Genomic DNA, 17176 nt, shown 5'->3' with positions numbered 1-17176 from the left:
GACCTAAAACACAAATTAATTCCTTCTACAACATCTCTGATAAATGGTCCACAATAAATTCTATCTACGTGATTCCCAAATCTGCATATCTGGCCTTCATTTCTCTCTCAAGTTCTAGTTCTCCATCTCTAAATACCTATGGGACAACTCTACCTGGATGTTTCATAGGCATATCAAACTTAACATATCCAAAGCTAAACATCTCTCTTGTTTCCTACTCTACTCTCTTCCTAACTTATCCATTCTTTTGGTGGCAGTACCATTCTTCTAACCACTCAGGCAATCTAGGAATTATCCTCAAATTTCACTAACCCTCACTTCCTACATCCAATCAACTGCTAAATTTGTCAAGTACCCCATCATCAATCTCTTTCACATCTGTCTCCTTCTGTATGCCCCCAGGAAAAGACACACACACACACACACACACACACACACACACACACACACTCTCAACTCCTTTTGCTCAGGAAGAGCTTAATTGCTTTCCATGCACCCAGTCACTCCCTACCATAATACATAGTGTTGCCAAATTTGTTTCTAAAGTTCAAGTCTGACCATACTACTCCTTGCTAAGAAAGCTTCATTAGTACATTTGAAATAGAAAGGGTGGGGAGACCCTTTGACACAGAAACACTGCTACTAGGACTGTGCCTCAAAGAGGTTTTTTTAAAAAAAGGAAAAGCAGCACCAGCCCTGGATTCAGGAGGACCTGAGTTCAAATCAGGCCTCAGACTCTTGACACTTACTAGCTGTATGACCCTGGGCAAGTCACTTAACCCTTACTGCCCTGCCCTCCCCCCCCCAAAGGAAAAGGACCTATATATACAAAAATATTTATAGCAGCTTTTTTATGGTGGCAAAAAATGGAAATTGAGGAAATACTCATCAATTTGGTAATGGCTGAACAAGTCATGGTATATTACTGCAATGGAATATTGTTGTGCTATAAGCAATGACAAGCAGAATGGTTTCAGAAAAACCTAGAAAAACTTATATGAACAGGTACAAAGTGAAGTGAGCAGAACCAGAACATTGTATATATTAACAGCAATATTGTATGATGATCAACTCTGAAAGATTTAGCTATTCTCAGCAATACCATGAACCAAGACAATTCCAAAAACGCTAGCCACCTCCAGAGAAAGAACTGATAGAGTCTGAATAAAAAATCAAAGCATACTATTTGTCTTTACTTCATTTTTGGTGGGTTTTTTTTTTTTTTTGGTCTGTGTTCTCTTTCCCAACACGACTAACATGGAAATGTTTTACATTACTGAGCACCTATAACCTATATTAAATTGATTTCCTTTCCTTCTCAATTGAGAAGAGTATCAAAGGAGGGAGAGAATTTGGAACGCAATTTCTTTTTAATGTCAAAGTTGTTTTTACATGTAATATACAAATTTAAAATTTTTTTAAAAATGGAAATAGGGGTGGGTGGGATAAGTAAAGAAGCACTCCTGGAAGATTCTAGATACCAGGAAAGGCCTCATGCATAATGTGGGATCTTTAACTGAATCTTTAAGGAAACCATGAATTCCAAGATAGTAGGCTAAAGGTATTCCCAAAATAATCACTGCAATATTTCTTGACAGCAAAGAACTGGAAAAAAGTGGGTTTCCATCAACTGAAGAACAGCTAAAAAGTTATCTCTCCTCTGTGATAGCAAAATAATATTATTCTGTAGTAAGAAATTACAAAAATGAGGAATACAAACAAATGTGGCATGATTTATATGAATGGATGCAGAGCAAAATTAAATAGAACCAAGAGAAATACAGAAAGACTACAACAATGTAAATGAACAACTAACTGAAAGGATGAAGGTGGAGAAAAATGAAAAGTCAAATAAAGTCCAGGACAAAAGAAAATAAAACTTCCCTCTTGAGCCAAAGGAATACTAAAGCAGATTATGTACATTTTTCAGATGTGGCTTAAATTTTCCTCTTTCTTTTAAGGTATTCAATCAATGAGAACTGGGGCTAAAATCACCATATAAAGACAAACCAATAAAATGTTTTGTTTTTTATATCTGGCCTTGATAATATCTTTGTGCAGCCACATCTATCTTTTTAGATAATTCCCATTTTCTTCTTCTTATAGGAATCATTTGTGATTACATCATCAAAATTTGGTTGTTGAGAACATCTCATTCCTTTTTTGATTTTTTGAGTTAACTTTGCTTTAAGATTCTCAAGACCACACTTGACACTTACTAGCTGTGTGACCCTGGGCAAGTCACTTAACCCTCACTGCCCTGCAAAAAAACAAAAAAAAAAAACCCAAACCCCCAATAACAACAACAAAAAAGATTCTCAAGACCATGGAATCCTACATCTCTTGTCTCTCTGAAATCTTTTTTGAAACTTAGGATACTGTGGCTGAATTCTAACATGATCTCTAAGATAGTATGGTCCCTTATTCCCAAGGTTTCTACTTATTTCAAAAGTTAATTCCTCCTGGTTGAATCAGGCCCAGACTAGCTCTCCCAAAATGGTTTTCTCTACTGTCTGAGGGATGAATTTCTCAACAATGCACATAAGAATTTACCAGATACTTTGTCTTTAACAGAGGCCCCTGCAGCAGGGTTTGGAAAGGTTAAATTCCTAATCTCAACTAGATCTTGCCCCTGTCCCAGATCATCAGGAACATGCATCATCCATTTACTCCCTTTTGCTGGACAGTCTATATGCTCTGACAATGTTTCCTCCCACTCTTTTACCTAATTTGACCTAACAATTAAAACATTAATTATAAACTAAATATATTAGAAGTTAATAAATATATTAGAATATATATATATTAGAAGTTTATAACTTCTTTAAAAGAAACTAAACAAGCTGAATTGCTGGGTAGGGGAATAGAGAAACTTCATCTAGGCAGATAAGTCTAGGTTAGTTAGGCTTCACTGCACCCAGCCCCCTGCCTCCCCCCCCCACCCACTGCAACCTTTTTAGCTACCAAAATTGAATACTGTTAAAAAAAGAAAAGGCAAGTGTTTGTATCTTGTTTGCTTACCTTTTATGCTTATCTTGTACCCTAAGACTCAACAGGTATACTGATAACAATGGTATTCATTCTAACAATTTTTTAGTGTACCTAACAGCCTTTAATTTCACCTCTCAGATATGAAAAATCATAGTCAACTTGCAACAAGACAAAATAATGACAAAGGCTATGCACCCCAATCAAACTATTGCATACAGGATATCATATAAAATTATTTTAAATAAATCTTATTAGGCAGAAAAGTCCTAAATATTAATTGGTACAAAAGGAATTGGATTTTAAGAAACTGCATAATGGCTATTAATTCCTAGAAGACAGAACCCAGGTGGAAATAACTGCACCAGGATGCCTTCAAAAAAGTAAACCAACAAAACATTGGGCATTTTATTAGACAAACTACAACATATATTAGTATTATTCCTGCAGAAATAAAAATGTCTAATAGCTTAGTTATACTTAATATCTTTATTGTCAATATTCCTCTAGGATAGGGAGGTATATGTTGAACTGTCTCACCTTTACATATTACACAAATCTGAAATAACATGCATGAAATGCTTCATAAACCTGTACACACACACACACACACCCCATACAAATACTCATATCAGAGCTAGAAGGAACACTATATTTAGTGTAAGTACACATCTGTGCGTATATGTTTAAATACAAATATAGAATGTATGTATAGATACGTATACCCTTAGATACTTAACAGAATGTAGAGTTCCTTCTAACTCTAATATGTGTTTGTGCCTATGTGTGTATGTATATTCAGTGTGTTCAGGCTTGTGAAGTATGCATATAAATTAATACTTAAGACATATAGGGATTAATATTATTAATTATTCCTCCCAGTTTTAATAACATGAGCAAGTCAGACATAGAATTTCATTTCTTAGTTTCTAGACTGTATGTACCTAACTTTTCCCAAAAGGCCAAAAGAATGAACTGGAGTTAGGAAAACCTGAGTTCAAACATCCTTATTAATAAGACACTAACTGTGTGACCCTGGGAAAGTCACTTAACTTTTGCCTGCCTCAGTTTCCTCAACTGTAAAATGGGTATAATTATTATTATTATACCTCTCATAATTATCAAGATAAAGTGATATGGTATTTTTTAAAGTGCTCTGCAAATCTGTATGCACTATATAAATGCCAGCTATTACTATTGTTGTTGTTGTTGTTATTATTATGGACTTGAAGTCAGGAAAACCTAACTTCAAATCTCACTGAAGACACTTGCAAGATGAATGATCATAAGCAGTTTGCCCTTTCTGGGCCTTAATCTCCTCATCAGTAAAATGGAAAGGGGGAGAAGGGGTTTGGACCCAACAACCTCTAAACTCTAATATTCCTTAAGCTCTAAATCTTCAATACAATGATACATCAATAGCTATGATAACAGAAAAAAGGTTACTTATATATTGAGCTTAAAAGTTATTTATCAAAAGGTTGCCTTCAGACTTTAGCCGAGATACCCAGGTATTGAACTAAACACACTAACACCATTGTGAAAAGTAAAACCATAGGTAGTTAGGTAGTCTTCCACATACTCAGGAGGTCGAGTGTCTGGTCCAAGGTCTCGGTGCAATGAAATCCGGTCACTAACAAAAGCATTAAAACAGTGTTTAGCTTCCCCTTTCTCTTTTTCCTTTTGTTCTTCAGGACTTAAATTGTCTGGCTTGAATGATTTCCCAGAAGCACCAGGGGCATTGGAGTCCTGAGGAGGGCGATCTAGAAGAGGCTTCAATTCTGCTGCAGTGTAATATCCTTGCAAACACGGTCTATCCCCTGCATGATTATTTTGTCTAACAGGGGCTCTTATCTGCAATTTGGGCATTGCATCTTTAATATTGTTCACAGCTTCTATCATTAGATCAAACATCTTGTTTTTGTTTTTCTCGATCCCTGATACATCTTTGGAATCTTGAACGCTTACTTCTCTTTGCATTAAAATCAAAAACACCATAAAGAAAAAAATCACTGCACCAAACTTCCAGAATTTTTTGTGGTGGAAAAGTTTTTTACAGAATAATCTTATCAGTAGTCTCACGTGAGCCATTCTGACATTAATAGTTTGTCACTTGAAAAATAACAGTTATAACTTCCTCTGTTACTTGTGTTCTTTAACATAGATTTGCTTGCCAAAAGGTTTCTTGAAATAGTAACACCTAGAAAGAACAACAGGCAGCATTAGAATATACGCAATCTGAAGACAAGTGAGGACACACACCACCACCACCACTAACATATATTCTAAAGAATTTGATACATAAAATCGCTGGGATCCTCCCCCAATAATCATTTGTGTTTTATTATTTCTCACTCAGTAATAATGTTTGCGATACCTTTTTTCTTTTTTTTTCATATAAAAGAATAAATACATTTATTTAACTTATTACCAGTCGAGAATCTAATTGGGCTAATTGTTAGGGACAAGGGCTCCAAAAGAAAATAAGCATTTATGGGTGTCAGCTAAGGATATGAAAAATAAGTAAATAAGAAGTCCACATACATTTTCAAGCCTAGGAGGAAGGGGCTATTATTACCTTCATTTTACAGCTGAGGAAACTGAGGCAGACAAAGGTTAAGTGACTTGTCCAGGGCCACATGTCTAATACATATCTAGTAAGAATGGATTTGAACTCAGGTTTTCCTAATTCCAGGTCACTCATTCATGAACTTTTGGGAAAAATCAGGGACACATGGCCTAGAAACTAAGACTAAATTCTAGATCTAACTTGCTCATAAGGTTATTAGAACTGGAAGGAATAATTAATAATAATAATAATTTCTACTTAATAGAAATAAGTCTATATTCTCAACTCCCATCTCACCATGATCAGGACTGTTCTAAATTTGACACATTGAGTGCTATCTTCTAACTAAAATTAAACAAGTAAAGATGATTCAATCTGCCTAGTAAATAAACTTGGCTAATCTTTAAAGTAGTTGTAAATATATGTTTACATTGGTAAAACTTTCAAAGCTTGACACAATATAAAAAAGTGAGAAAAACAAATTTACTGATCATGGGGCTTCCTTACATGCAATACAATCCCAAGGCTCTATATTGCTCTGAAAATAAAATGTAAACTCTTCTATGTAGCTTTTAAAGCCTTTGTTGCCAACTGGGACTGATACATATATCAGGAAAATACATTTTGCTGAGTAAAAAAAAATCTGACCTTACTATCTATGTGACCTGGGGCAAATCGCGTAACTCTGTTTGCCTCAGTTTCCTCATCTGTAAAATGGGCTGGGGAAGGAAATGTCAAATCACTCTAATATCTTTGCCAAGAAAATTCCAGAGGGAGTCATAAAGAGTCGATCACAACTGAAATGACTGAACAATAACAACAAATCTCTCCCTGACCAATCACTGCAGTCTTACTGGTCATTTACTCTTTCTTCTAAACTCTGCATTCCAGCCAAACTAAACTTCTCTCTGTTCTTCACATACAACACTCCATGTACCATCTCCATATCTTTGCACTGACTGTCCCACGTGTTCAGAAAGTATTTCCTTCTTACCTCTGCATTACAGAATAGTCTTTTCTTAAGACAGCTCAAGTACCATCTTCTTCATGACATCTTCATCACTCTTCCCAACTGCTAGTTCCCTCTCTCCCATGCTACTGTGTATTTAACTGCTTTGTACACATTTATATTTATTCACTTTATATTCAGGTTTTATGTGCTCATATGTACTTGTTTTCTCCCATTAGAACATAAACTCCTAGGGAATAGAAATTGTTGCAGTCTTTGTATTTGTACCCTTCACAATGCCTGACACATAGTAAGTAGGCAATGAATAAATTCTTAAGTGTTTTTAAATTGTTTTAGAATTGCTATTTTTAGGAGATGCAAACACTATCCAGTCAAGCATTTTTTAAAAGTGGATTTGAGCTTTTTGGAAGCTTATTACCAACAAATAGGCTTAGGTCAAACAGGTCTATTAACCAATATAGGCTTGGGTCAAACAGGTCCATTACAACCTGCCAAGTGGCATATGATGACTTCCTGATGGAAGAAGTAAATTTTTACAGAACACATCTAATGACCACCATGCACCAGGGAACACTGCTAGGAAGAAAGAAAGCCAATGGCAAGCCTGTTCTGGGCCCCCTAGGCAGTAATACTAAAGACAGATTCTGCCAAAGTTGCTAGAGATAGCCCATGAGAAAAGAGAGTTAAAGCCAGGATTGTGCTAGAGCCAGCTCTAGCTGATTTTTAAGTTTTCAGTGTGAACAAACTTTCTGGCTTGGAAATTAGAAAACTACAAATCAGGCCTTGATTTATTGCTTTGTTGATTGTATAGACTTAAAAAAAATGATGGAGAAAATGTTAATAATGCGATTTAACCTTAAAAGTGCCATATGTACATTTTTCTCTCAAAAAGACAATTGTTAAACATTAAACAGCTCACCTCTCTCTGTATAAGGACCATCATAAATACCAAAAAAGCAATAAATGAAACAATAATAACAATAATAAACAAACTCTGGAAGGAAGAGGTGAAAATCGACCTTCCTTTTGCTCGTCTTAGGGAAATGATACTTTTAAAAATCCAATTCATTAAACATTGAAGGCCCTTGCATAAGACACTCCAACCTCTAAATCGAGGCATTTTCACTGGATTTTCCTCACACCTGGTATTCTCTCTTCTCATTTCTGCCTCCTGGCCTCCTCAAATCCCAGTTCAAGTCTCATTTTCTTCAAGAAGTCTTTCCCTATCCCCCTTAATTCTAGTATCTTCTCTTGGTTAATTATCTTCATTTTTTCCTTTATGTATACAATTTGTACGTACATAAGTTGTTTTCAAGTTGTCTCCATCATTAGACTGTGACCTCCTTGAGAGCAGGGATTGTTTTTGCCTTTTTTTTCTTGGCATCCCCAAGGCTTCGCACATTGCCTGGTATGTAATAGGCACTTAATGTTTATTGGATGACTTATGATGTGCCAGAAACAGTGATAGGTATAAGGTGATAAAAAGAAGAATAAAACATTATCTATCACATCAAGAAGTTTCAGTTTAAGGGGTCATTAGGTGGCACAGTGGAAAAAGCACCGGCCCTGGGTTCAGGAGGACCTGAGTTCAAATTTGGCCTCAGACACTTGACACTTACTAGCTGTGTAATCCTGGGCAAGTCACTTAACCCTCACTGCCCTGCCCTCCCCCCCCCCCCCAAATGATGGCTGAGGGAAGCATTTCTTCTGGCTGTAAGAATCTGACCCTTTATGGATATTTATAACCATCAGTGCAGTTTAGATAGAGGAACCAAGTTGCACATCACATTGCAACCCCTGGCAGGACAGGTTTAAGCTTTGTTAAAAAGCTTTTTCCAAGTGAAGTTATTATGTACCACTTTCTATTAGTGATACAATGGATTCTCTTTGGGGAAGAAAACGGGTATTTATTAAATGCCTAATATGACACAGTGCTAAGTGCTTTATAGATATTTCATTTGATTCTCAAAAAGTAGGTGTTATTATGATCCCCATTTTACAGCTGAGGAAACTGAGGCAGGCAGGTTCACATGGCTAATTAAAGAGTCTGAGGCCAGGTTTGATCTTAATTCTTCCTTACTCCAGCCACTGCTCTCCCCACTGCTCAATCTAGCTCCCTCTTTTCAGTACAGAATAGCTACTTCAATCTCAGGCGAAAATCCAGCCAAATTATGTAAGGCCTAAAATGCCAGGCTAATAGGTTTATATTTATTTTATCATGTAGGAAATAAGCCAGAAGGTTTTTGAATGGAAGAGTGACATGATCAGAACTTTGTCCTATCCATGTGGTGGGGGAGGAAAGGAGGGAAGGAAGCAAAGAGGGAGGGAGATAGAGAAAGACAGAGAAAACCAGAGAAACAGAAATTGAGTTCACATAGGGATGAAGTTGAAATTTTGAATGCTGAGGAAGAGGAGAAAATAAAATAGTGAAATCCTGTTAGTTTAGACACCCATTAGCAAGGATTCGAGAACTGGGAGAGTATGATGCTTAATTCTCCACAGATCATTTTCTGAATAGTACCCTAAATGTTGCAGCAGACACTAGCTTCTTGAAGATTTTAATAAAATATTCAATCTGGTATAGAGGGAAGCTTTCTAGAGCTGTTTCCTCCAAATACTGACAACATGCAACATCAGGGAACATATTAATGGTAAGTTACACTTACATCAAGGATGTTAAAAATATAGATGTTTTTTCTATTGCTATATTATAAAATTTAGGATAAATCAAATGGTTTGGCATTTCTCATTAGGAGAAGGTTGGCAGCCCCTAGCCTTTGGCTAGTGTCCAACCCTGCTGATTTCTTAACACCCAGTAGACTTATTATGAAAAAAAAAAAAAGAGGCCCACTTGAGTTTAGACATTAAAAATCTATCCACCAGTGAAAACCCAGGGCAGCTGAAAATGAAAGCCAGATGGAGTTGGCACAAGAATAATGACCTAAAAGGATTTAACTCACAGAGAAGGGCCAGAGACTGAAAGTAACGCAAACGAGGCATTAAGCTATTACAATTCTGTAATGCTATAAAAAAAATTGAAAAATGTTTTGTAGCCAACTCTTTATTCCTGTTTCATCCATATTTTATAGATGGTGAAAATGAGTCAAAGAACAATCCAGCAACTTAGCCAAGATCTCACAGTAAGTGGGTGAAAAAAGGACCTGGATTCAAATTTTGGTTCTATTTTACTACCCATGTGAGCTTGGACAAGCATCACCCTTGCTGATTCTCAGCTTTCTTACCTGCAAAACAAGAGGATTGGTCCAGCTGTCCTCCAAAGTACCCTTCTGCTCAAAATTCTATGCTTTTTTCACTCTTACACCTAGGCCCGGGTTAGGCAATTTGTAATATTCTTATAATCATACTTTTTGAAGAGTAGCATTATACTTTGTCCTTCTCTAAATAGATGCACACATGTACATCATCTCAGTCAACAAGCATGCAAGTACCTACTATGTGCCAGGCACTGTGTCAAGTTCTGGGATTACAAAGAAAGGCAAGGTCCCCTGCTCCCAAGGAACTTACATACTTTTTAAAAATTAATTTTATTCCATGTTTTTCAATTAAGAAGCATTTATTTTCTCTCTCTCTCATTTCCTCCCATCTTTCTCCCCCACCCCCAACTGAGGAAAAAGAAAAAAGAAAAACATCATCCTTCAAATAACCCAGGTTCACAACCTCAGGGTCATCCTTGATAGCTTATTCTCCCTCAACCTGAGTATCCAATAAACAGCCAAATGTGGTCAATTTTACTTCCATGACATTCCTCACATCCACTCCCTTCTCACTGCTCACAGAGCCACCATTCTCATGTGAATTACCAAATAGAGACTGTTTATTTATTATCTTAGCATTTCCAGCACTTAGCACCTATAAGGCACTTAATGAATGCTCATCAACTGATCTCCTTCCTGGATTCCTCACTCATTTCCCTGCTTCCACTTTCTCTCCTCTCTAATGCATCTTCCACAAAATATACAATAAAAACTCCAGCTGCTATTGACTTCCTTCCAAAAGTTACTCTGTATTTTTTGTGTATGTATGTGTGTCTGTATGTATATATGTATGTATGCTCATATTTTTTCTCCTGAAAGAATGTATGTTTCCCAAGAGAGGAACAGTTTCATTTCTGACTTTGTGTTCCCAGTATATGACCTGGTTCCTAATAAGTACTTGGTTGCTTTTCATTTATCTTATGTGTTAATATAAGATAAAGACCAAATCCACATCTCTAAAACCTTGCTTTGCTATAATATGGCCTAGAAACTAAGCCAGCCCAGAGAACTTTTTATGGCTTTCTCCAACTAGCACCTTTAAAAAGAGGGTTCATCAGATTAAGTCTATTCACTTTGGCCTTTGGGAAGAGTCTAGCTCTAAAAGAATGAGTGGTGAGCCTGGTTATGCCAAAGAATGGAAACAAGAAATATATCAGATGAGAGGGGACAAACCCATTGGGAAATGACCAAAAGACCCTAGTAGAGTACCCCAGCAGAGGCCCTATGCCTTAAGGAAGGGAAAAGGAATAAGAGAGTTCAAAGCCTGGGCTCTATCAAGGTTAGAGATTCATTGTTAAGTATGAATTGGTGAAATGTGGTCAGCTCTCCTCTAGACAATGCTGCTTCCCCAGCTCAGGCTGTTTATATGGTTTCTGAAAGAATGTGAAGAGGGTTCATGAAACCAGGATCTCCAAAAAGGCAAGCTTCCAGGGAGGCTTTGAAGCTTATTGGAAGAATGTAACCTCAACAAAAGGCTTATTAAAAAGCAGTTGTCAGTTAGTTATCTTTGTATACTAGAGATGACTGAAGGCAGAATGTTTGTTTCTATGCATTTTCTCCAAATAGGTTTTTTCAAATACATATAAACTTGACAACTGCAAACCATAAAAGGTCATATATGAAGAGCGTGAGAGATATGCCTCATCATGTTCTAATGCACATGTGGTAAAACTAGATCATATTAAAATACATTCCTTCCTATCCTAAAAAGAGATATTAATTTGTCTTGAATTGTTTAAACCACATGGTAGCAAAAAGAGAAATTTTGAGTTAACTATAAAGAGTCTCCTTGCCTGTCCTGCTGCATTACTATGGCAACTTTGAAAAAAGTTATTTAAAAGCAGCATCTTGCCTCCTTACTTTTATCATAGAACGATAAAGCTGAAAGGGAAGTTGGATACCATCTAGCCCAGGGGTTCTTAATTGTCTCTGAACTTTTTGTTTTAGTTTTAGTTTTTGTTTTGGGTGAGGCAATTGGGGTTAAGTGACTTGCCCAGGGTCACACAGCTAGTAAGTGTTAAGTGTCTGAGGCTGGATTTGAACTGGATTTGTCCTCCTGACTCCAGGGCCGGTGCTCTATCCACTGCACCACCTAGCTTCCCCTGAACTTTTTTTTTAGGTTTTGATAACTGCATTTCAACATAATTGGTTTCCTTTACAATTTTATGTATTGTATTTTATGCATTTAAAAACATTCTGAGATGGCCAAAGTGGTCCATGATACATAGAGAAAAAGTTAAGAACTTTTATTGTATGCCAACCTCCTCATTTTGCAGATGAGGAATGAGGCCAAAGAAAGTGACAATTCCTCCCCCTAAATCAACACAGCTTTTAAGCAGAAGCACTGGGACTTCCACCCAGTCTCCCTGACTCAAAATCCAATGCCTCCTCTCTAAAATGCTGCCTTTCAGGCTTCAGAGGTTGTTGCTGTTTGCAACAAGAATAACTTGTTGTCCTTAATTTATTTTTAAATATAGTTCTGGTCACTTGACAGTCAATTAAAAAGGTAAAGTCTTGCTCTGAGAAACAGAAAAGCCAGAAATTATCCTAAAGAACAGATAATGAAGCATACCTCCTTCATCTAAGAAAAGGCAGTGGAGGTGGGGTGGGGTTACTATGAACAATATTTTAAGACGAAGTTACTGCATAGGTTGTTTTTGTTTAGCTATTTTCTTATTAGAAGGTCAGGTTCAAGTGGCCTAGAATGGTGAATAACCAGAAATAATTGTAAAACCGAAAATTCAAAATTCGATGGATTAAATACATGGTTTCAGTTTGAATTTAATTGGCACTGGGAATAATCACACTAGCTTAGTTTGCACCTGATTCATAGTTTTAAAATGGCTTGCAAATCATTTGGATAACCGTACTAGGCAAGAGGTGGTCAAATGCAGATGAAAATCAGAGTGTAGATTAAGAAAAATAGAGTATTGTGGATATTTCACTGGAGCTTTGCCAGACTCTCATAGCATTATCATCTGGATTTCTTAATTTAATTTAAAAGCCTTGACCTACTAATAAACTCTTAAGTGTGTAGGAAGAAATTTTATTAAGTGTCCCAAATCTCCCTCTGAAAGTGTTTGGGGGAGTGCCAGGAAGTAATTTCTCCTTGCATTGGTGTCAAATTTCATGGTGACTTAGTCATGTGATTTGTTAGTTTTGATTACATCTGTGGCTCTGCATTTGGATCACAACCTTCAACCCCAAGTAGAAAATGGTTGAAGGATGTCACATTCTATGGAAGAAATACGACCACTATTGTACTGCAAGTTGAAGTTAGAAATAGGGAGAGAGGGAGAAACAGAAATGTTATGAAGGGATTCTTCGCCCAGTTATCAACAATCCAGTATTTCTGTGGACTACTGAAAAAAGACCAACAGAAGCAAATTAACTTTGCATACATCTAGCTATCAGAAAGGGTTACTTTTTGTACAAAGGTCTCATGTTTACAAAACAGAGGCAGAATAAGGCGGTCTCTTAGGCAGTTAATTTTTAAAGGCACACAAACCCTATTCACTATAAAGACAAAACCATTCAGAATACTGATTAAGATATGACCCATGGCCAAACACCCAATATATCAGTGGCATAGAGATAAAAATCAACATTAGCATTATCTTTGAATGTGAAAGGATCATCAAGACCCAGGTTTAAATCAGGACAAACTCTGAGGGTGTCAGTCTTGAACATAGTAAAATGCATTCTTGCCAGCTTAACTATTTTATTACCTGTCACACAATTTTCAACTATACCCCTGGGTACCATTAACACCATTGCTGGATATAGAAAATATTTCATATAAAGATATACATGCAAAAGGATAATCATATGAAGAACAGTACTGTTAATAAAGGTAAAGTGTCTTGAAACCATCTATGTGACCATGAATATGAACAGCAATTATAATTGACATCCTAGGAGTTAGATGTTTTTGTATAGAAGTCACTCTGTTGAAGACCCAGTTTAGACAGGAAACCTAGTTTTGTTTTTGTTGTTTTTTAATCTATTCACTCCTTCAGCTCTGATGACATTGTAAATATAACTGAGGGGTTTGTAAATACTTGTAGCTATTCTTGAAAGGATTCACTCAGACACAGTAGAGGGCATTGTTTTTGTTTGCATTTTCTTCATACATCTTTAGTCATTTGGAGCAGGCCTTCTTAAACTTTTTCCACCATAAAATTTTACATGACCCCCAGGTACATCGGTATATAAAATAAGTATACATAACCTCTTAATGGTGCCAAATTTTTCTCGACCCTTATATATAGTTCCAAGACCCCATATGGGGTCACAGTTTAAGAAGCTAGGATCTAGAGAGATGTCAATTGATAGGGAGCTAGAATGAGAAGAAATGATTCCAACTCCAGCCCCTAGAAAGCAGCAACTTGAACAACCCCCATGCATTACAACTATCTTGCTTCTTGTTTGGTGAGTCATTTCAATCGTGTCCGATTCTGTGACCCCATTTGGGGTTTTCTTGGCAAAGATACTGGAGCAGTTTGCCATTTCCACCTTGCTCCAGGCAGCTTTAGTCTGTAAACGACACTGAAGTTACCAGTCAGTATATCAACTCCACCCCCACCCAACTTTCCTCAGGAAAAGAGGAGGGTAGGAAGAAGAATATAAAAAAGAACACTGAACCTTGAATTAGCTTGCCCATCTCCAAGTATAACTACAACAATGAAAACTAACTTTAGCATTTGTAAAAACCCTTCAAAGTTAGATATCTTACAAGAGTGTACAAAGGTAAAATAAACTTACAAAGTTTAAAGAGAGAAAAACAAAAAACTCCAACACAGATAAATCAGACAAGCAGTTTGGTCCAGTGAAAAGAAGGTTGGATTCGGTATTCAGAAAACCTGAGTTCAAATACTCCCGATGTGGCCTTAAGCAAGTCATTTCTAACCTTTCTTGATCTCAGTTTTTTCTTAATTTGTAAAATGAAAGAGTTGGATTAGATCAACAAAAAGGTCCCTTTCAATTCTAAATTTTATAATGCTGTCATTAGTCACTTTACTCTGTTTGCCTTAGTTGTTCATCTGTAAAATGGACTGAAGAAGGAAATGGAAAAACTATGCCAGCATCCTTGTCAAGAAAACTGCAAACAGGATCACAAAGAGTTGGAGGCGACTGGAAATGGCTCGACAATAACATAGGCTCACCCAGTGTCAGTGATTTGAATGGACATGGGCCCTGACTACATTATTCATTCTTTTGGTTAAGAAGTTTAAACTCTTTTAAAAATGCACATGTTATCTTGGAGGAGTTACACAAACTATTTTCATCCTCACCTTAGTTTAGAGTTTATAATTTAACAGGGCCCCAAGAAAGCAGCATGCCTGGCAAATTTTTATTTGATTATATTCTGAGGGGCCAAGTGTTTTGGGTTCCCTGTGTTCTCTGCAGTGGAAAGCCTCAAGCAGCCAAGAAACAGTGTGAGAACACTGGATCTCCTGAGGAGGAAGGTACTAAAATGGGAATGGAAAAACAGGAGACGAGTTTGCCTACTTTACTATTTGTCACAAAATACTTATATGAAGCCAGGCAAAGAATTCACCCAACTGTCCATTGGAGGGGGTGGGGAGAGGGTGCATCAGATGACTTAGTTGCTGCTCCCACAGTAATTTTCAGTTGTTAGGTTTTCACCCAGTTAGGGAAAAGATCCCATTTAGCTTTATGCCAATTTTGTAGTGTTCCTATAGGATTTATCCTTTTGGATCACCTGATAAATTAAATTTTAATGGGTACTTTAACTTAAACAGCTTGAGCAATAAGTGAAGGCTCACCCAAAGCTGATTTTTATACAGCAGCTGCAAACTGATCCAAAGATCTTTGGGGTTAGGGCAGATGAAGGTAAAGCAAATTTATTATTTATTCTTCATATCAATACATTTTTGGGGGGGGGGGCAGTGAGGGTTAAGTGACTTTCCCAGGGTCACACGGCTAGTAAGTGTCTGAGGTTGGATTTGAACTCAGGTACTCCTGAATCCAAGGCTGGTGCTTTATCCACTACGCCACCTAGCTGCCCTATTATTTATTCTTAATGCATAGTTGAGTTAGTCTATCAATTTTTCCATAGTTCTCAGTTAGAAGAGGTGCAAGATGTGATCTCTTAGCATTTATACAACTCTTAATTGTTGAATAATTTGTCAACCTACATTAGCATTTATAAAACCTTTATTTATCTTCAATTTATGGGTCAAAAACAGCTGGCTTATACTAGTGGTTCAGATGTAACTCAAATCAACAACAAATATTTAAGTGCCTATTATCTGCAAGGCATTTAGGTGGTGTGATACCAAGACAAAAATGAAAATTGATTTCTCTCAAGGATTTTATATTCTACAAGGGCAATACATCAGATACATAAATAAAGTATATACACAAAGTGATACAATGTAATTGCAAGAAGAAGAAAGCACAAACAACTGGGATCCAGAAAAGTCTAGTCTAAGAAAGAGCACCAGAGCTGTGCTTGGAAGGAAGATTGGAGGTTATGCAAATGACTAAATGTCTTCTCAAGTAATTAGTAAAGAATAAAAATGTCAACCTTGGTTCCAAAAAAAGGAAGAAAAAAAATCAACACAAGGGTTTAAAAGATTGGTGGAGTAGTTTGTCACTACTCAGATCCTGAATACTGAGATCAAAGATACAACTTCACAAATTTCATTTCTGTCCCTATCCACAGAACTAAGTGGTTGCTTTTCTTAATGCTGAATGCTAAAACTAAGATCTCCAAATATCAGGTCAGACTTTTATTTCAGCCCAGTAATTAAATAGCAAAAGGAGCAATCACAACAAAGAAAACAAATATTGCTGAATGTTGTTTCCTGCTGCCTAGTTTTATAGGGAAAATCTTCAAGAAAAATATATTTACCAGATAGGTTATATTACCAGATACATTACATTTGCCAGATATATTATATTACCAAAACTGTATTACAAACTCCTCTTTTACTTACATTTTCACTCTCTAAGAGGTAGGGTTTAGGAGGAAAAATTATATATACTTTTGAATTACTTTCAAGTTTCAGAGTTAGGGCTAAAAGACATTCACTTTAAGGGAAGATAGAGTAGCAACAAGCTAGAGCTCACTTGTTGAGTGACTTCTCAGCATGGAGGTTGCATTAGGGCATCAACAACCACCAACAGCACAGCAGTAATAACCATCCCAAGTCTCTGATTGGGAGGTTGTAATAGAGAAAAGAGAAAAGACACAATGGGGTAGTATAACTGTTCCCATCTTCCATTTTAGATAGTTTTCCCATTAACCCATTGCTTGCTCCAACAAAAGGATCCTCTGCAAAAAGAAATCTCGATTTTTAATCTTTTAAAACTGTGTGCAAAATGATATTTTTTCATAATACCGTA

The 17176-nt window shown here is 36.6% G+C and overlaps 1 protein-coding gene across 2 annotated transcripts in view; it reads right to left on the bottom strand.

Annotated features, from left to right (window-relative positions):
- The window catches only part of GALNT3 (polypeptide N-acetylgalactosaminyltransferase 3), a 117144-nt gene that overhangs the window by 24430 nt on the left and 75538 nt on the right, over nucleotides 1-17176 (bottom strand). For both annotated transcript variants that reach the window (XM_043991092.1, XM_043991091.1), the window contains exon 2: nucleotides 4571-5188. In XM_043991092.1, coding sequence (XP_043847027.1) covers nucleotides 4571-5079 — 509 coding nt within the window. In that variant the 5' untranslated portion in view covers nucleotides 5080-5188. The remainder of the gene's footprint in view (nucleotides 1-4570; nucleotides 5189-17176) is intronic.

This window comes from Dromiciops gliroides, chromosome 3 (assembly GCF_019393635.1).
Source record: "Dromiciops gliroides isolate mDroGli1 chromosome 3, mDroGli1.pri, whole genome shotgun sequence".
Taxonomy (NCBI): Eukaryota; Metazoa; Chordata; class Mammalia; order Microbiotheria; family Microbiotheriidae; genus Dromiciops; species Dromiciops gliroides.
This window is presented reverse-complemented; position numbering and strand designations above follow the sequence as displayed.